This window comes from Gracilinanus agilis, chromosome 4 (genome assembly GCF_016433145.1).
Source record: "Gracilinanus agilis isolate LMUSP501 chromosome 4, AgileGrace, whole genome shotgun sequence".
NCBI lineage: Eukaryota > Metazoa > Chordata > Mammalia > Didelphimorphia > Didelphidae > Gracilinanus > Gracilinanus agilis.
The window spans coordinates 74,336,212-74,357,916 of NC_058133.1; the positions used below are offsets into that span (position 1 = coordinate 74,336,212).

Below are 21,705 nucleotides of genomic sequence, written 5' to 3' on the forward strand. Positions count from 1 at the left end.
TAGGAAGCTATTGTACATGCTGGAAAATAAGGTGTAAGAAGACTGGAAAGGAAAGCAGCTAGGTGGCTCGGTGGACAGTTAGGTCTGGAGATGGGAGATCCTGGGTTCAAATTTGACCTCAGACACTTCCTAGATATGTTGCCTGGGCAAATGATTTAACCCAAATTGCCTAGTCTTTATTTCCCTTCTGCCTTAGAACCAATATTTAGCATCTATGTAAGCCAGAAGGTATGGGTTTAAAAAAAAAAAAAAGACAGGAAAGGTAGAAGGGGGCTAGATTAGAAAGGATTTTGAATGCCAATCAAGGCGTTTTGTATCTGATCCTGGAAACAACAGGCAACTGCTGAAGTTTTTTAATTGGGGGGGTGGGGGGGTGGGATTCAAAGAGGAGCCAAGGGGATAATCTGATCTGCACTTTAGAAAAATCACTTTAGAGGCTAAGTGGAGGGTGAATTGGAGTGGGGAAGAGATTTAAAGTAGGCAAGATCCACCAGCAGGTTATTGTACTAATCGGATGTGAGATAGACCCTAGAGTGGTAACAGTCTCAAAGGAGAGAAGGGGGTCTATTTGATAGATGTTGCAAAGGTGAAATCAACAGGCAACAGGTCTTGGCAACAGATTGAATATGAGGGGGTTGCATAGGGGGAAGAGGAGGTGTGAGAGTGAAGAGTCAAAGATGACACCCAGGTTAAGAGCCAAAAGGTCTGGGAGGATAGTGCTGCCCACTACAATAGTGAAGGTGGGGGTGAGGGGAAAGGTTTTAGGAATAAGATGTCCGTTTTGGACATAGTGAGTTTAATATATCTATTGGACATGAGTTTAAGGTGTCTAAAAGGCAGTTGGAGATATTAGATTGAAAGTCAGCAGAAAATTTGAGAGGATAAGTAGATCTGAAAAATATCAGCAGAGACAATAATTAAATCCATGAGAGCTAATGAGATTCCCAAGTGAACTTGTATAGAGGGAGAAGAGAAGAGGGGCCTATAACAGAAACCTGAGGGTCACCTATAGCAAAAAGACAGAGAAGAAGTATTCATATAAGTAGGAGGAAAACCAGGAGAGAGTGATGTCCCAAAAACACTGAGGGAAGAGAATATCAAGGACTAGAGTGATCAACAGTGTCAAAGGCTGCACAGAAATCAAGAGAAATGAGGATTAAGAAAACTTCATTGGATTTGGCAACTAAAGAGATCACTAATAACTTGAAACAAAGCCCTTTCAATAGAATAATAAGGATGAAAGCCAGACTGGGAGGAGTTAAGAGGAGAGAAAATGGAAGAACCTATTGTAGATGGCTCTCTCACGGAGTTTGGCCACAAAGGGCAAAAAAGGTGCGGATGAAAAGATCAAGTGAGGATTTTTTCATGACGCAGGAGACATGGGCAAGTCTGTACATGTAAGGAAGGAGCCAGCAAAGACTGAATATAAATACAAGAGTAAAGAAGAACACTACCACTGACATATAAAGACCTAAGTAACAAATTTTAGTAAGAGACATGAATATAAGGGTTAAAAATCATCTGATATGACCGCACTAATCTTAAACATAAATAATAAACACTCTTCCCAGCATGAAAAAAACTAAGAAGAAACCAAGACCTTCACAGAAATGCAAAATTCTCAAATATCTCATTCCAAGTTTATTGCATTTCCGTTAAAAGATATCACAAAAGTTGTGTCACTTAGGCAAGTGATAAAGAAGTATTTAAGGAATGAAAGGAATGTGCCAATCCTCTTACCCTCATGGAATTTCCAAAGTCAGCATAACCAGCACCTGGTATGATGCTTTCAATGCAAGCTCAAAGTTGACATTCCTGGGAAGAGACTAACAAATGACCCTTGCTCATTCCTAAAGAGCTACAATACAATCCTCTATAATCCAAGCAGTCAGCTGTCTCACTGAATTTATGTAAGCATGCAACAACTGAATAGAGATATATAGATATAATGTATAACATATGCATATACATTACACACTTGAATAGGGGATGCTGGATATTTAAATATATGTATAAGAAGAACAGAAAGTCAAACTAGGCAAACTCTAGCACAGATAATGGTTATTAATCCAAACCAAAAATATTTAGGAAATATCTCATATGTACAAAGCACTGTGCTAGATGCCAAGGAAACAGATAAAATGAGGAACAGTCCCTACTCTAAAAGAAACTACATTTTACTAGGGAACTAGGGATAATGTGTAACTATATGAGTTTATAACTAATCGTCTGAGAAAGAGAACAAGCACTAGCAGCTAAAGTGATGATATCACAAAGAAAATAAGCACATAAAATGGAACCTTGAATGAAGCTAAGAATGAGAAGTGGAAATGAAGGAGAAGCTCAATTTAAATCAACCAGTGTGATGTGGCAGCCAAACAAGCTTGGACTACATTAAAAGGGACTAATGTGGAAAAGTTATTGGACTGGGGACAAAGAGCTAAGCCTGAAGTTGAGAGGACGTGGGTTTAAATCTAACCTCTGACACTTCCTAGCTGTGTGACCCTGAGCAAGTCATTTAAACCCCAAGCTTGCCCTAATTTCTCTTCTGCCCTTCCCTTCCCTGCCCAAAACTTAGGACAGGTTCTAAGACAGAAGGTAAGGGTTAAAAAATAATAATTAGGCTTATTCTAACTTTGTTTTCAGAAAGCAGAACCAGGAGTAATAGGTAGAAACTTTAAAGATGTCAATTTAGAAAATTACTAGAAAAATGTTCTAATACTGAGAGCTGTCCAAAAATGGAATCAGATGCCAATAGAGGTGGTAGATTCCCCTTCTTTGGAGGTATTAAAGCAGAGGCTGGGTGACCACTTATTGGGGATACTGTAGTAGAGATTTCCTTTGGTGTATCGGTTGTACTAGTTGGCTGCTGGGATCCCTTCCAACTCTCAATTTCTGTGAAATACATTCTAAGAATGAGAAATAACAAGTGCAAAGGCTGGATGCTCTAGCTCAGTGATGGGCAAACTACCTCCAGCGGCCAGATACGGCCCCCTGAAATGTTCTATCTGGCGGCAGGACATTATTCCTAATCTGACAAATACAATGAGTAGGATACAATACAATGAAACTTTGAAAGAATTGCCTTAGAAACAGACTGACAGATGAGCATTTCCTTTCCTTTGGCCCACTCTTTAAAAAGTTTGCCCATCACTGCTCTAGCTAATTGGAAAGTAGAGTGCCAAGAAGTGAGAAGAGAAAACAGACTACATTTTGAAGGGGTCCAGTCCATTCTACTTTTACAATCTATAGAACTGCCTTCCATGATATCATCACCCTTGCACTAAGCACTCTGCACAGTTTCCAATTTAAAATACAAGGAAGTTAATGGCATACAAAGAGAGTGATGGTAGCAGGTTCTTCAGTGTAGAGTTGAATATATATTTTAAAAAAAAAAAAGTTTGCTAATAAAGACTCAAGATGACCCAGAAAAAATTACATCCTATATAATCAGTCAGGCTACAACTATCATTAATTTTGAGTCTTCTATCTTAAAAACTATTTGAACCAAGTTAATGTGCGTACCAGTGGCATTGCACTCTCTTGTTGATCAATCTCTGGACTACTGCAACTGCCTGCCTGTTGGTTTCCCTGTCTCAAGTATCTCCCCATTCCAATTCAAAATGATCCTCTGAAAGAGGAAGTCTGACCTTTGTCTTTGTGTCAGTTGGTTTCTGTCTCTTTCTGGCTCCTTAGCATATGCGAGTGCACGCACATGTACACACACACACACACACACACACAAACACACACGCGCAAGCGCACAGAAAGTAGGGAAAGTACAGAGTGCTTAGTGTTGGTGATGAAAGTGATGATACTTTCAGAGGCAGTTTTATGGAAAAACTAATTATAAATGGAATGGACCATATCCACACCCACATCACCTCCACTCAAACTCCAATGATTCCATATCACCTCCAAGATCAAATATTAAGTATTATTTGGCATTTAAATCTTTTCATAGCCCGCCTTCTTCCCATCAATCTTATTTTACTTTTATTTCACTTTCTCCTCCCAGGTACCTGTGATCCAGTGACATTGGTCTCCTTGCTATTCCCTGAATAAGTTACACCCTCTCTCCTAATTCCAGGCATTTTCACTGTCTATCCCTTGAATGCCTGTCCCCACCTCCTCATCTCTGCCTCAAAACTTCTTTCAAGTACCAGCTAAAATCTCATCTTCAAGAAGCCTTTCCCATCCCCCTTAATTCTAGCACCTCTTTCCTCTTTTGATTATTTCAAAGTTATCATGAATACAGCTTGACTATACTTGTTATCTGCATGCTGACTACCCTATTAGATTGATAGCTTCCTTGAAAACAGAAACTACCTTTTTACTTTCTTTGTATCTTCAGCACTTAGCATAGCACTTGAGATACCAGACACTTAATAATATTTACTGACTGACATAAGGAAAAAATTATTATGCCTGTCATTTCTAACAGTGAGGACAGTGCATATAAGGGAGAATATCAGCCGCCCTCCATTAAGCTTTGATTAAAAAGGCATTCCTAGGTTACACAAATGGCCACTAACTTTTAATATTTTAAGTCCCAGAAGAACAAATGCTCTTCAAGACAACATTCTACCCCCAATTCATATTCATAACTCATTTATTTCACCTCACTTCCTTCTTGGACCTCTTTTCCCCTATGGTTGCAGGCTCTAAGAAAGCTTTCCTGAAATAAGAGGGAATAATCTATACCACTAACTCGTACTTCTTATTAGTTCAATCACTGAGGTTGTCAGCACCTAAAGGCGTGCCTTGTTATTTAGTTGACACTTAATAAATGTCTTTTGAATTGCTTATTGAACTGGGGTTTCAAGCTTTCAAACTAAAAAACTTTTATAGTTCATTGAGTTCTATTAGTAATCTTAGAAATAAATAGATATCAATAAGCAGTTGTGAAATTCTACTCCATGGACCAAACAGCAGATTTAAATTACACTGTTAGTTAATGCACTTATTGATTTATAGTCTCTTGTGATCCAGAAGGTTTTTTCTATAAGAACTACAAATGTTATCATAGGCTAATTTCATCTAGGAACTAACTTTACCTTTAAATAGAAAGGGAAGGAATACTTGGTTATTCTATAGAATTTCTATAAAACATAGTATATTCTATAGAAACAGAAGACAGCACAGCTGGAGTTTCAAAGCCTTCTTTTTTTTTCTTTTGTTTTTTCTTACTGAAAATTTTTCAGAAAGGTAATTAAGCTTCTGGAAAAGATCATTCCTAAACCAGTGAAACTAATGTCAGGCAAAAACACAACACAAAATCATTAAGTCAAAAGAGTCTTTTCCACAACAACAAGACATATATTGCCTTAACCAATCCCTTTCTGAGCACCAATCATTTAATCTCCATTGCCTAGCCCAAGGGTCGGCAACCTTTTTGGCTGTGAGAGCCATAAACACCACATTTTTAAAAATGTCATTTCATGAGAGCCGTACAGTGCTCACAGTGCGCGCCCCTGTAAAAGCGCCTGAAAAAAAATTGACTTTATGGCTCCTGCAGAAAGAGCCAGATATGGCTCGAGAGCCATACGTTGCCAACCCCTGGCCTAGCCCTTACCACTCTTCTGCCTTGGAACTAATACACAGTATTGATTCTAAGAGAGAAGGTAAGGGTTTTAAAAATAAAATAAAAATAAAAATATTAAAAACCAATTTACAGGATTGAGAGCCAGGCCTAGAGACAGGAGGTCCTAAGTTCAAATCTAACCTCAGACACTTCCCAGCTGTGTGACCCTGGGAAAGTCATTTGACTCCCATTGCCTACCTTTACCACTCTTCTGCCTTGGAGCCAATACACAGTATTGACTCCAAGATGGAAGGTAAGGGTTTAAAAAACAACAACAACAACAACAACAACAACAACAAAAACAATTTACAGACCTCAGATTAAAAGCCCCTGATCTAAATAAAGAGTATACTCTACAAGTTATTTCTAACTACCAAAAGGTATTCCTATTGACAGGTCATATAAATATAAATAATTTATTCTAGAAAAGAAAAAAGCAAAGGTATCTCAATACACTGCTGAAAATAAACATAAGCTTTTTACTCTTTCCTGCCTAAGAAACCAAATCAGCTGAGACAAGTCACTCAACTTTAGGGGGCCTCAGTTTCCTCCACTCTAAGATAAATGCTTGAACTCTGCTCTTGAGGAACCAAAGGAACTAAAGAGGAACCAGAAGGGAATGAGCATTTATGGATCATCCATCACTTTGCCAGGCTAAGCACTTTTATGAATATTCTTTCACCCGACACTTACAACAGCTCTGTGAGGTAAGGGTTGTTTTTATCCTCATTTTACAGGTAAGAAAACTGAGGCAGACAGATTTAAGTGACTTACCCATGGTTTTACAAAACTAGGAAATGGCTAAGTACTGATCTGAATTCAAGTCTTCCTGCTTCCAAGCCAGGTTTCTCTCTATCCACAGCTAGTTACCTTATAATATTAGAGTCTGTGATTCACTCATATCTTTCTAAACATCCAGAAACATTTTATCTAGATCAATCGATAAATGTTTATGAAGCATCTACTATGTACTTAGGCACTCTGCTGAGTGCTAGGGATACAAAAATGGGTAAAAAGACAGACCCTGACCTAAAGGAACTCAGTCTAATGAGGGAAACAATATACCAACAAATAAGTACAAAAAAGCAATATATAGGATAAATAGGAAATAATTAGGAGTCAGAAGGCACTAGAATTACAAAGGGTTAGGGGAAAAGAGGGGACTTGAAGGAAGCCAGAGAAGCCAGGAGGCAGAGATGACAAGGAAGAATATTCCAGGCATTGCAGATAGCCAAAGAAAATGCTCAAATTAGGAGATGTGAAAAGAATTTTGATACCCCCACTCAATTATATCATTATTTACTCAGTTCACTGTGATTTAATAAGTATCAGCGACTGTATTAGTGAAATAAGCAGAACAGAATTAACTTTGAGTTAGCTATGCTAGTTAATGCTGTTAAGAATAAAGTTAGAATGTCAGCTAGAATAAACTCGCTATGTAAATGGAAATACTTTTTGTGTCAAAGATTATGTAAACTGCATTTGATTTACTAGATAGATTTATTACTGTATCAGTTAGGATTGTTATAGGGATTTCTTAGCTTGTGCTGCAGTGACCTCCCCACAAATACACCCTCCTAAGTATTTGATACTTGAAATAAGGTTCATGTGCCTTAACAATACTCCTCACACCAATGAATCACTAGTGTCCCTCCTAAGTGATCTTTGCTTTGAAATCACAACTTTCCAAGGTCCCCTCTCATTGCTCTTTTGAATCCCAGAATGTTGCTGACCAAACCCCTGCTCAGATGGCCTGGAGAAGATCCAAGACCTTGCTGAAAGAGTTTCAAGACCTGTGAAAATTCTTAAGCCCTTAGTAATTGACGACCAAAAGGCTTGTTGAGAGAATGGTTGCAATGATTGTACATGCCTCTCAGTCAATCCTATAGTCTCCCTGCTTCTGAAATAGACCAATCATGAATTATGTCACTTCATTCTATTTTGGGCACCCCCTCAATAGCTATAAAAGAAAATTTCCCCCAAGCAGAGGGGTCCTTGATCATGAGGAAAGTCTTGAAACCAATTTCTTAAGGACCACTTTCTCCTCTAACAAACTGATACTGACAGTGTTGGTTTGGAATTTTGGGGTTATAGGAATGGACTATCTTGCTCACAGGATAGCAAGGAGGCCAGTGTCACTAGGGCAGAAGGAGATCCCTTGGGGTCCCTGAATTAGTACTAGGAGGAGGAAGGGATGCCATCTGGCAGCTTTGTCTCCTGTTATTCACATTTAAAGTAGAAAGAAGAGTATTAGGCCCTAGCTGACTACTGAGAATAAAACAAATTCCAGAAATTAGCTGTGTAGTTCTGAGCACAGAGCAGAGCAATGATTCAGTTCTAACCTTAACCCCAGCACATAAGACTGCAGTGGAAAATCTAGAGCAAGAGATTAAGACCAGAAGAAAACTGGCAATTCAGTTACTCTGAACCTAAAGACCTTCCCAGCAAGCTGATAGTAACTGAATCCAGCAAGAGTTTATACATAAACCAATAGACCCAAACCTTGTCAGGAACTTGTAGGGCTCAAATCAAGAGAACTGAGAGATTAATGTCATGAAAACCCAGAGAAAAGGGAGTATCCAGGTAGAAGAAGTGGTCAGTGGTGTCAAAGGTTTGCAAAGTAATCAAAAGGAATGAAGACTGAGAAAAGGGCATAAAATTTGTCAATTAAGACATGCCTAGGGGACAGCTGGGTAGCTCAGTGGATTGAGACCTAGATTCAGGCCTCTTAGAGACAGGAGGTCCTAGGTTCAAATCTGACCTCAGACACTTCCCAGCTGTGTGACCCTGAGCAAGTCACTTGATCCCCCCCCCCCCCATTGCCCACCCTTACCATTCTTCCACCTAGGAGCCAATACACAGAAGTTAAGGATTTAAAAAAAAAAAAAAAAAAAAGACATGCCTAGTATCTTTAGCGAAAGCTCCACTGAATAATGAGATTACAAAGGATTAAGAAAACAACAAGAGGAGAGGAAGTGGAGGAACTACAAAAAGATAGCTTTCTCAAAGAAATGGGAGAGATTAGGACAATAAGTAGAGGATTTTTTCCCTCCCAAAATGGGGGGAGATTTGCTTGTAGTCAGCAAAAAAGAAGCCAAAAAACAGGAAGAGGTTAAAGAATAGGGGGCATATGGGGGGGGGGGGGGAGAGAAGGAAAATAGTAGTGGCTATCTGCTGGAGAAGATGAGAAAGGGATGGGATCAAATTTACATGAAGAGAGGATGGCCCTTGGCAAAGACAAGGGTCACTTCTATTGGAGAAAAAAATAAAAGAGGAAATGTTGGAAGATTAAATAAAGAGGTTGTTTGGTGAGGACAAAGAAAAGAGTTCGTTATTTTTGGTGACTGACCTCAATTTTCCTTAAAATGCCTGGCACCTGGTAGACATTTAATGAATGCTTATTCTCTTCCTCTACTTTATCCTGAAATAGTTTACACTAGTCACTCCAAAATTACTGTAGTTATTGAATTGACAACTGGATTCACATGATATGATTATAGTCTTCCTGTCTATGTATATGGAAGGAGATTAATAGGAAATTTAACTGAAAAGAGGGTCCTGTTTCACTTGACTGAGCATATTTCTTCCAGTTTTTTCTTTTTTAATGGTGATGGGGTAGGGAGAGGAAAAAAAAATCAAAGCTTATCAACTGAAAAATTAATATTAAATTAAAAAAAGGAAATGTGGCATCAGATTGTAAAAGCTTTTAAAGATGAGTTCGAATCTTATTTAAGAGGTATTAGGGAATAACTGAAGATTTTTGAGCAGAGGCATAATATAGTAAAAAATATGCTTAAGATTATTTTGGCAATAGCATGAAAAATGAATTCAAAAGTATGAAGAAGGCTTTTGATGTAATTTAATGGTTCTTAACCTAACTTCATTAAATTGTTTTTAAAAATATTTTCATAACTGTATTTAACATAATTGGTTTCTTTTGTAATTTCATATATTTTATCTTATGCACTTAAAAACATACTGAGAAGAGGTCTATAATTTTTTCACCACTGCCAAAGGGATCCATGACACACACATAAAAGGTAAAGAAACCCTGATAAGAGTTTGAAGGATAAGCAAGGTAGGCTGGAGTCAGATTGTAAACTTGGATGTTTTCAGTGGAAATGAGAAAAGGAGACTAATTTAAACTATTGTTTCATAGAAGAAACCAATGCAACCTAGTTAATTGACTAACCATTTAAACAAGACATTATAAACATGTAATAATGTATGAACTATGGAAAGATAAGGTTAGAAAAAAGAACATATTTAGGGGGGAAAAAATAATGAACTTAGTCAGAGCCATAAGGAATTTGTACAGTCAGGAAGGTAGATAGAGAGAAAGTTGGAGAGAATCAAATTTTGATGAACTACATCATTTTAGAAGCAAATAATATATGCCTGTTAAATAAGATTCTTAGGTTTTCCTACCCCTGAATCCCAATTTTTCCTTAGAACTTTAAATTATCGCCACCCCACCCTACCCAACCAAAAAAAAGCAAGTTTTTCTAAGATGAGCAGGAAAGAGAATAAAAAAGATGCCTATCAGATTTTATTCCAAAGTACTACAGCATCCCCTGGTGGAATGCTGAGGGACTGTTTGTTGGTTTCTAATACTGGCATTTTCTTCCAGACTTTTTATCTAAGAGCTTTAGTTAAGCAGGCTGTCATTTTAATTTCCCAAACCTAAAACTCAGTTGCCCCGCTTTTGGTACATTTCCTTTGGGAACTTCAGACTTCACCATAACAAGAGTAGGAGAACAAGGTAAAAATAAGCATCCAAATGACAAACTGGTTTAGGTAATTTCAAAAACAATAATTCCAGGAATGTCATAACACAATGGAAACAAAATAAGGGAAATTCAAACCAGTGTTCTTTAAAAGCATAATTCATAGTAAATAAACAGCTTCAATGACTCATTTAGTTCCAACTTTTATACCAATAGAATTTTCATATTAGTAGAGTGAGTAGTGACTGTTCGGCCCCTTTCTGAAGACCTTCAAGAAGGAAAAACTTAGCATATCTAGAGGCAGTCCATTCCACTTTTGGGCAGCTCTAATTGATGAAGAATTTCTCCCAGCATCAAGCTTCTTTGCCCACTGCTCCTACCTCTGTCCCTTGTGGACAATGAGAAGTCTAGACTCTCAAATATCTGCAGACAGCTATCATTTCTTACTATCCATTCAACTAATAACCCATCCTCTATCTTCTCCAGGTACTTTCTTTCAACTAATCTTCACGTAACCTAGCAACCTTCTTTGGAAACTCTCAAGTTATGGTGTCCAGAACCGAACACAATACTCCAGATGAGATTTGGAACATCACCTCTCTATTCTTGGAACCTATACTTCTCTTAATGCAAACGGAGATCTCCTTAGCTTTTTTGGCTGCCACATCACACTGCTGCCCCATACTGAGTTTTTAAATCCACTAACCCTCCAGATCTTTTTCAGAAGTAATGTCTAAACCATATCCTTTCCATTCTTATATTTGTGAAGTACATTTTGTACCCAAGTGTAAGACTTGAAAATTATTCCTGTTAAATTTCATTTTATTATAGTCAGCCTAATGCTCTAGCTTGTAAAGATCCTTTTGGATCCTGATTCTCATCTATGTTAACTATCCCTTCTCAGCTTTCTGTCATCTGCAAATCTGAATAGCATTCCTTCTATGCCTTTATCTAAGTCATTGTTTAAAATGTTATACAATACAGAAACAAGCACATTTTCAACCCAGTGAACTTTTTTAAATGAAAAGGAGTTTTTAACTGATTGACTATTATTTTACTTCTAATGAAATGATTCAAAATAAAATGAAATAGGAACAATGAATAAAAAATCAATAGCCAGCCAAATTATATAGCTTTTGCATAATAGTACAATATAAAATTTCTGGTCTGGGGGAGATATGATCTTTTCAATTAGACTTGTATACATAAAACAATGATGTCAGTAGCAAAAGGTTTTTATTCAATTCATTAAACATCCTTCAAACTCCAAAAAAATTTAGTCAGAGGATGACCAGGGTTGAAATACTTTCTGCTACTATAGAACCCTGCTTCTTAACCTCTCTGGACCTTGCTTTCCTTATCTATAAAATCAGGGGCAGGGCAACTAGGTGGCTCAGTGAATAGAGAGACCCAGGCCTGGAAAGGAAAGGTCCTGGGTTCAGATATTGATATGTGACCTTCGACAAGTCACTTAACTACAGTTAACCAGCCCTTACTGTTCTTCTGTCCTGGCATTAATACTTAGTATCAATTTTAGGACAGAAGGTAAAGGTTTGGTTTTTGCTTTGTTTTAATCAAAGGGTTAGATTAAATGACAATAGACATTATCAATAGAGTTCAAACATAACTAACAGATCATGATATAGATTGATATTTCTGTTTTCTATCTGTTACTAAATGTGCTAGCAGGTAGGGAGCCAATAAGACCTGAATTTGAAGGCACTAGCCCAGGCAAGTCACTTAACCTTTCTGTATCAAATGTAGATAACAATACCTACTTCCTACTGTTGTTATGAGGATCACTGCAAAACTGAGAAATGCTGTATAAGCTATTATTAATAGCTCATAGATATTTTATTATCATATTGTTACCAAAAAGTAATTAATAGGGGGCAGCTGGGTAGCTCAGTGGAGTGAGAGTCAGGCCTAGAGACAGGAGGTCCTAGGTTCAAACCCAGCCTCAGCCACTTCCCAGCTGTGTGACCCTGGGCAAGTCACTTGACCCCCATTGCCCACCCTTACCAATCTTCCACCTATGAGACAATACACCGAAGTACAAGGGTTAAAAAAAAAAAGTAATTAATAGTTGTTATTTATATACAATGGTTACAAAATGCTTTATGTGCATTATCATAGTTGATTTTAATTTTTAGGATGGAATTAGATTTTTTGTTTGTATTTATAGTGACTAATCCTCACAAAATATGCCAGACTCAAAATAGCAACCTTTATCTTCAAAGCAGAGATTTTTAAAAAATTAAAAAGGAAGAATTTTACTAACCATAAAAATTATTATTTGGAAGAGAAGAGAGGGTTATAGTAGAAAGATGGCACTATACATTCTAACTTAAATAATCTCAAATGTATCAGAAAACAGAAATATGCCTGAGAGTCTTGGGCCAATGGTGGGAGAGGGTTAGGGTTAATATATAAGGGAGGATGGGAGAGCAACTGCTGCTCAGGCAAGGACAAAATGAGAAAAGATCTTGAGGAAACCTATCAGTAGGTGGACAATAATGCTAAGTATGTAGAAGAAGCTAGAGTCCAAACTGGCCTCTCTACACACTATCCCTACACAAGATCTCCAGATGCCCCCTTAAAAGCACTTTATTCTCTTACCCCACATCTCCAAAAAAAATCCCCTACCTTCTAAAGCCTGAAATTCCTTTGACTAGGAAAAAGACTTTACATTGCAAATTAAAGATAAAATGATTTTAATATACAAAGTCTGTTAGAACACTTCAGTGTGAATGAAATTTCAGTTAATTCAGTACATTGGTGAATAAACAAGTACAAAGAGTAGTTATCAAATGTTCTCCAGTTTTCAATAAAGAAGGCAGCAGTGGGTCCTATAGGGACAGAGAAATTGTGTATTAAAAGAAGCCAAAGACCAAGAGAAACTTATGGAGCCTTCTCAGTTCTACCTTCTATTCAAATGGGCCAGAAGATGTGCACAAAATTCAGGTCCTCTTCCCTTCTAACCAAAATGATTTTCCTAAAATTCAAGTGCAACTATTACTTTCCCACTTAGTAAATTCCAGTGGCTTTTAAATTAATAATAGAATCAAATATAAACTCAGAATCTTGTCCCTTCCCTACCTTTCCAGGCTCCTTACACATTACTCTCCATCTAAGAAATATCAGCTCATATTTTCATAATGTATGGCTGTCTCCTATGCCTGGAATATACTTCCTTCCTCCTTGGATTCTTGGAATCCCTGGTTTCTTTCAAGACACAGTTCAAGCATTACCTTCTACAAGAAGTCTTTCCTAAGTCTCCAAACTTCCTTTTTTAAAAATTCTGGATATACATATGTTTGAGTTGTCTCCTTCTTTAGAATTTAGGTCACTTAAGCAGAAAGATTATGATTCTTTTATTTTTGTTCCCTCTCCCCCAGTGTGTGGCTTGTAGTAGACAAATATAAAATTCTTGCTAACAGATTTATTTTTACTATAAAGGTACAAAATTCAAATTTAAAAGATACTGTCTGTGCAGAACACTGCTAGGTGCTGAGAAAAATAAAATATTTACCTAAAATGAGCCTGTATTAATGATTCTTAAGAGTTTAGTAATGGTGATAACAATAGCTAGCACTTATATATCTCATTGTATTGCTTGCAAGATAGTTTACATATTTGATTCTTAAAACAACCTTATGAGGTATTATACCCACTTTACATATGGGATAACTGAGGCAGAGATAAGTGAAGTGACTTGGCCAGGGTCTCTAGCAATATTGTCTTCATTTTTTTCTCCTAGTTAACACCTTAAGACTAGTTTTTATTAAGTCAGTGGCTCTAAACAAAAGATCACATCATTTGCTGACTACTACAAATATGGTTTGTGAGAAGCAACTCTCCTAGTTGCCATGTTTCTCCTAATACAGACTAAGGACACTAGATTACCACTCCCTACATCCTTCAGTACTCTCCCAGCCTCTACAAGCAGCATGGTCAAGGATGTCTTGGCTCCAAGAAAGGGCAAAAAGAATGAGAGAATCCTAGAGATAGAACTACAAGCAATCTCAGAGGCCACTTCATCCATTTGGAGATGAGATGAGGAATCTGTGATGCAGGGAGGTAAAGCAGAGGATTCAGGAAGTGGGTGTTGTCACCTTCATTAACTCACTTCTTCCCCCTCTCCTGTCCTGTTCAAGCACACAAATAAAACAAATATGAGAACCAAAGGCACATACTGCACTTTCTCAAACATTCCTACTATTCCTCCTTGATTCAAATGTATCCATTCTCTCTCTGTTCTCCTTTGACAGTGTTGTATTCCTAAAGAGGTTGATCTGCAGTCACAGTAGTATCTGACCAGATACTCAATTTCTCAAACAGTTACTGCAGACTACAAAACCTTAATCCTTTTTTTAAACCAAGTTATTGTGATTCTTTTATCAGTTGTAACTAAAAGCATAAGCAGCATCCATCAACTGAATGATTCCATGGAGATGAAAAGTTGATAAGATCATGCTTGGAACCAAAGACATAAATCCCAGCTGGGAAAAAAAATCATTCATTATACATTAGAGCTGGATTTGAAAACTCATAAATTCTCACACCCTAAGAATCGGTTGATGAGGCAAGTTAAATAGTTGAATGGATAAGATACTGGAATTGAAGTCAAGAAGACATTCAAATCTGGTCTCAGCCACCTACCAACTGTGTGACCTTTGGCACCTAACCTATTTGTAAAATGAGAATAATAGTACCTACCTCCCAAAGTTATTATGAGGATAAAATGAGATAATTTTGTAAAGTACTTTGTGAATCTCAAAGAGTCCTATTCTTTAAGCTTCTTGCAGAAAGTGTAAAAAATTACACGAGTGAAGGCAAAAGTAGAATAACATGACCTATTTTGGTGAATGGCTAACAGTTTGAATTCAATTTGTTTTTTCTACACACTATCTTAAAACTTTCTGATTCCTTTTTACAACTACCTCCTAGCATTAAATGTTGTTTTATCCAATTTGCCCAACTTCCTCCAAAATTTCTCCAATATGAGGGAATATGTCTATGGAAATTTCATCCTATTGATATCCTGAAACAAAATATCATTAGACAAAGTTTTATAAAATTTAAATACAGACAAAAATTAGTTTAAGCACACTATGCAAATACCATTTGTGGCAATTAAATAGCTATGTTGGCAATCTATATCTCCCATAAAAATAATAACTCTTTGGTCCAAACAAAAACCCTTACTGACCATTTTCCTTTTCTCAGTTCTACCAGATTATTGCATGTTATTGGTTACAGGAGGATACTTATGTTCTCCAAATTAACTATTATTCTGTGGGAGTACTATTCTTTTACAAATCACCACCTCAAACTAGACAGTAAAACCTACGCTTCCTTCTGCTAAACAGAAGCTAAAGAACTCGTGACATTTTAAAAGGAATAGAGGATAACCTCACTGTCCTCCTCCACATTTCATCCCTGGGTAGAATTTACAATATTAAAAGCTATGTGCACCTACCATTCAGGAGAGCTGCCAAAAAAAAAAAAAATGTAAAAAGGAAGATTTCCATTTAGCCTAAAGTAGTTAAGAATATTTAAAATATATAAATGAGTTTACAAATATCAGCTATTATTATTCATTCTTTATGTATTAAATGCTTATTAATGTGCCTGACATTGTGCTGGAAAACAGGAATACTAATAAAAATAAAAAAATTTTATATTCTTTTGAGGAGAAAAAACATGTAAAAAAAGAGCAGGACTGATCTCTAGGGGAAAGGGTAACAACAAATAGAGGAATCATTGAAGACTTTCTGAAATAGAAAACACTTGAGCTGAGCTGAAATAATCAGATCAATATTCTAGAACTAAAATTTTCAGCAACTGTGTGGAAGATGGCAGGGAGTTAAATTAGGAGGCTATATCAACTGTCCAGGGGAGATATATGGTAGGATACTTGTGGTGTGAATGAAGAAGAAAAGAGGATTGATATTCAAGAGAACAGTAGAATTCAAAGGCAGAATCAACAAAACTTATCAAACAATTCGATATGAGGAGTGAGGGAAAAGAAAAAGTTGAGGAGGAGCCCAAATCACAAGCCTAGATGTCTGGATGATTAGTGGTGTCCTCAAGAAATATAGGAAGGTTAGGAAGAGAGTAGGTTTGTGGGCAGTAAAAGATAATCAATTTTGATTTGTGCATATTGAGTTTGAGATCAATGGGAAATGGTTTTTACTTTTTCTTAAAATATACTGTAGGCATAACTAAATTAGGGGAACACAGAATAGATTACCTGGCAGATCTTTGAAGAAGAGAATAATTCATGACCAAACAATAGAAAGAGCATTACAAAATGTAAAATGAAGAATTTTGACTATATTAAATTAAAAAGCTTTTGTATAAACAAAACCAATGGAACCAGGATTAGAAGGGAAACAACAAACTGGAAAAATGTTTTATAACAAATTTCTCTGATAAAGGTCTAATATCTCAAATTTATAGAGAACCCAAGTCAAATTTATAAGACTACAAGTCATTTCCCAATTGACAAATGGTCAAAGAATATGAACAAGCAGTTTTCAGATGAAGAAATCGAAGCAACCATAATGATATGAAAAAAAGGTTCTAAATCACTCTTGATTAGAAAAATGCAAATTAAAACAATCCTGAGGTATCACCTCACACCTATCAGACTAGCCAATAAGGCAGTAAAGTGATAAATGTTGGAGGGGATGTGGTAAAATTGGGACACTGATGCATTGTTGGTGGAGTTATGAACTGATCCAACCATCTGGAAGGCAATTTCAAACTATGCCCAAAGGGCTATAAAACTGTGCATGCCCTTTGATCCTATAATACCACTACTATGTTTGTATCCCAAAAAGATAATTTAAAAAAGGCTACTTGTACAAAAATATTTATAGTAGCTCTCTTTGTGGTAGCAAAGAATTGGAAATTGAGGGGATTTTCATCAATTGGGGAATGGCTGAACAAATTATGGTACATATTGATAATGGAATACTATTGTACTATAAGAAATGATAAGCAAGATGATTTCAGAAAAAGCTGTAAAGATCTGCAGGAACTGATGCAGAGCAAAATAAGCAGAACCAAGAAAATACATAGAGTACATAGTAACAGCAATATTGTACAATGATCAATTGTGAAAACTTGGCTACTTTCAGCAATGGAATAATCTGGAACAATCCTGAAAGACTTATGACAGGGAATGCTATCCACCTCCAGAGAAAGGAGTTGAATGGATGCAGATCAAAGCATACTATCCTTCATATCAATGTACTTACAGTTTTATTTTGGGGTTTTGGTTTTGTATGAATGTGCTCTTACAACATTTTGCATGATGATAAAAAGAAAATAAAAAGAAAAGTTATACTGTGAATTAAGGAAGTAGAGTCTAAAAGTCCACAAAAATAATGTTTTTAGCTAGAAGAGATCTTAGATCGAATATGACTTCCTCATTTTACAGGTGATGAGGAAACTTGAGTCCCAAAGAGGTTAAGTGATTTGCTTATGGTTATACAAGTAGTAAGTGGCAAAATTAGTATTTGAATCTAAATTCTTAAGACTCCATGCTGTAGCTTGGCAGAGTACAACTGGTGATATATAAGGGGATAGGAACTCAAGAGGGCAAAGTAAAAATGAATTGGTTCAAAAAAAAAAATGAATTGGTTCACCAAGAGGTCAAGATAGGGAAAAGAGGAGAGAATAGCTAGTATAGACAGATGACAGTCTGGGAAAGTACTAAGGGTTCAAGGGACTGGAGGTCATAGATTAGACAAAAAGTAAGATTTTGTTAAGAAAAGGCAGAGGGAGAGGTAGAAATCCAATATTTATGGTCAGATGAAGGGATTTCAGAATTCTTGAATATGAAAGTAGTCAATTTGTGGGTGATAGCAAAATCAATGGCATTGAGTGTGGCTAAGCTAGAGTAGAGGATTCAGTCTTGGGAAATAAGTAGGTTGAGGAACTGAGTGGCTAGGGTATATTGGGAAAACCCAATATATACCCCTAGTATAAAGACAGGAGTTAGGGGGAAGAGAAAAATTATGAGTCAAGTAGTATACTCATTGAGGAAAGAAGCAGAGTGACCTGGGGGTCTATGGATAACAACAATTGGGATTTTGATTGAATGGTGTATATGTGAATTATATGAACTTCAAAGGAGGAGAGGTTACAGTAAGGAAGAAACTAGAGGTGGTAATGTACTACCTCAACCAGTGAGCCAATGGGAATGAGAGAAGGTGCAGCCAGTAATGGAAAAGGGTGGCCTAGGAGGCTTTGCCATCAGGGAGAAGACAGAAGGAGTGGGAGTGGAAAAGACTTAGGATGAAGGGAAGTTTTTTACCTATGGAACATGCATTCCAAAAGGCACAGAGGGATTGTACCCCAAGCATCTGGGACAAACCTAACACATAGAAACTTGAGAAAATCTCATCAAAGTAAGAGTAAGTAGAATTTGGTTGGACGTTTGGGGTAAAAGGGTTGAAAGACAGAGATGAAGAACGGATTTTGGATGATGAACTACAGGGTTTCAGAATCACTGGGATATATAAGGTATGACCAAAATGAAAATATTCATCAAAGATTGGAAGAAACTGCTCCTCAGAGAAGACTGAAGATCAGAATGGAAGGCACATGGTCAGATAGTCAGATGGGAGACTCATTTCCTCTTCCCTCTGAAGGCTAGAGATTAGACAGAAAATAGCAAGGCAGGAGATAGGAGCTGAACCCACACAGGAAGAGACCCAAGGTCAAAAGGAAGGTTGCTCCTCTTTGCACTGGAGGTTCTCCATATCCAGGTTGGAAGATCAGGTTTGGCAATGGGAAGCATAAGCTGCCTTGTGCTAGCACAGAAGGAAGTTGATTAGCAGGCCTCAGGGATCAGGGACAGTAAGAGATGGAAGACAGTAAGAGTAAGGAAGGCCTTACTTCCCAGTAAGATGGGAAGGTCCATATATATATATATATATATATATGACTAGATAGTCAAAGGATTCAAATAGGGAAACAGCTATAAACTGACAAAAGTAGCCATACTCAAAAGCATATTTTTATTATAAAGGTAATTAATTATAAAATAAAAAGGAAAAATTATCATCTGCCCCATTGTTCTAGCCTACAGGAAAATTTTGGGATCCTCATTCTGCTATCCCTATCAGTTTCAAATAATCTACAAATACACCAGGTCACAAAAGTCTTTAAGTAACTAATAAAATTAAAATAGGGCTAAAGACACACCCTGCAACATAACATTAGAGATATTCCATTCTAGGCTGACATGAATCCACTATTCAATGACATTTTGGAGGGCCCAGGTGTTCAGCTAGTTCTGAAATTTATCTATTATTACCCAGCCCACATCTTTCTATCCGCATCTACAAAGACTTCTTAAGAAACTCATCAAATGCCTTCTTGAAATTCAGTCATGCTCTATGTACAACATTTCCCCTAATTTACAAGTCTAACAATAAAGTCCAAAAAAGAAATGTGGTTAATAATAGCTCCCGTTTATACAGCATATTATGGTTAAAGAGTACTTTCTCAACAGCAAACTTGTAAGAAGGGTAATTGCAAGCATCATGATCCCTATTTTACAAACGAGAACATGGAATCTCAAAGAAGCTAAATGATATACTCATACTTCCATAACTAGTAAGTCAATGCTGGGAAACCCAAGAGTTCTGATTCCACTCAAGTGCTATTCCTACTGCACCACACCGACTTGCTCTTATAACTAGCTTGGCATGATTTTCATTTATTCAAACATTTAAAAAGTGCCTCTATATGGAAAGCATTCTGCAAGGTGCTAATGAAGCAAAGTAAAAAAAAATTATCCTCAATGTGACAAGAAGGGCATAGCTAAGCAAATACAAGCTAAACAGAAAAGAGTAAGCACTAAAAATTGAAGGGGGGATCACAAAAAAGAATTCCTATAAAAAAAGGAATCACTTGAAAGAGCCTTGGAAGTTAATTATTCTCCGAGCAAAGAGAATTTATTCAAGATATTGGGGATAATCAATATAAAGGCAAGAAGATGGAAGAAAAAACACTGAATTTCAGGATCAGAAAATAGGACAGTATGGCTAGAATATAAAACTATTATAAAAGACAAATTCTTCATCTTAGCCATTCGAGGCCCTCTACAATTTAGAAGTCTTTCCTCTAACCTCATTCCATATTATTTCCCTCCATATAATTTACTAATACTCAAACTACTGTTCTTCCTCAGATTCATCATTCCATCTCTCACCTATATACCTTTGCACAGGCCATCCTCCATGCCCAAAATACACTCCTTCCTAACTTCTTTTTTTCAGATTACCCAAGCTACCTTTTAGAACCCTCAAGAGCCAAACATTTACCCTATACCAAGATAAATTCAAAATGGGTAAATGACTTAAATATTAAGAGGAAAATTATAAACAAAGTAGGTGAACATAGAATAGTATATTTGTCAGATCTATGGGAAAGGGAGGAATTTAAGACCAAGCAAGAGATAGAGAACATTATAAAATGTAAAATGAATAATTTTGATATTATACAAAAAAAAACCAAGCCATTCCCCAATTGACAAATGGTCAAGGGACACGAATAGGCAGTTTTCAAATACAGAAATCGAAACTATCAATAAGTACATGAAAAAGTGTTCTAAATCTCTCATAATTAGAGAAATGCAAATCAAAACAACACTGAGGTACCACCTCACACCTAAAAGATTGACCAATATGATAGTAAAGAAAAATAATAAATATTGGAGGGGTTGTAGTAAAATTGGGACACTAATACATTGCTGGTGAATTGTGCTGTTGTGAATTAATCCAACCATTCTGGAAAATAATTTGGAACTATGTGCAAAGGGCTTTAAAAGAGTGCATACCCTAAGGGGCAACTGGTTGGTTCAGTGGACTGAGAGTCAGGCCTAGAGATGGGAGGTCCTACCTTCAAATCTGGCCTCAGACACTTTCTAACTGTGTGACCCTGGGCAAGTCACTTAACCCCCCATTGCCTAGCCCTTACTGCTCTTCTGCCTTGGAACCAACACATAGTTATTGATTCTAAGGAGTAAAGTAAGGGTTTAAAAACATTTTTTTAAAAAAGAATACAAACCATTTGATCCAGCAATATCACTACTTGATTTGTACCCCAAAGAGATAATAATGAAAAATGCTTGTACAAAAATATTCATAGGTGTGATTTTTGTGGTGGCAAAAAACTGGAAAATGAGGGGGTATCCCTCAATTGGGGAGTGGCTGAAAAAATTGTGGTTTATGATGGTGATGGAATACTACTGGGCTACAAGGAATGATGTACTACTTGATTTCTATATGAACTGGAAAGACCTCCAAGAACTGATGCAGACTGAAATGAGCAGAACCAAGAGAACATTGTACACTGAAAGTGAAACACTGT

The 21,705-nt window shown here is 36.8% G+C and overlaps 1 protein-coding gene across 4 annotated transcripts in view; it reads right to left on the bottom strand.

Annotated features, from left to right (window-relative positions):
• ABL2 (ABL proto-oncogene 2, non-receptor tyrosine kinase) overlaps positions 1 to 21,705 on the bottom strand; it is a 101,537-nt gene that overhangs the window by 54,287 nt on the left and 25,545 nt on the right. For 2 of the 4 annotated variants that reach the window (XM_044677047.1, XM_044677045.1), the window contains exon 3: positions 4,217 to 4,263. The exons of the other annotated variants lie outside the window; for them this stretch is intronic. In XM_044677047.1, the coding sequence (XP_044532982.1) occupies positions 4,217 to 4,263 (47 nt within the window). The remainder of the gene's footprint in view (positions 1 to 4,216; positions 4,264 to 21,705) is intronic. 4 annotated transcript variants of the gene reach the window in all.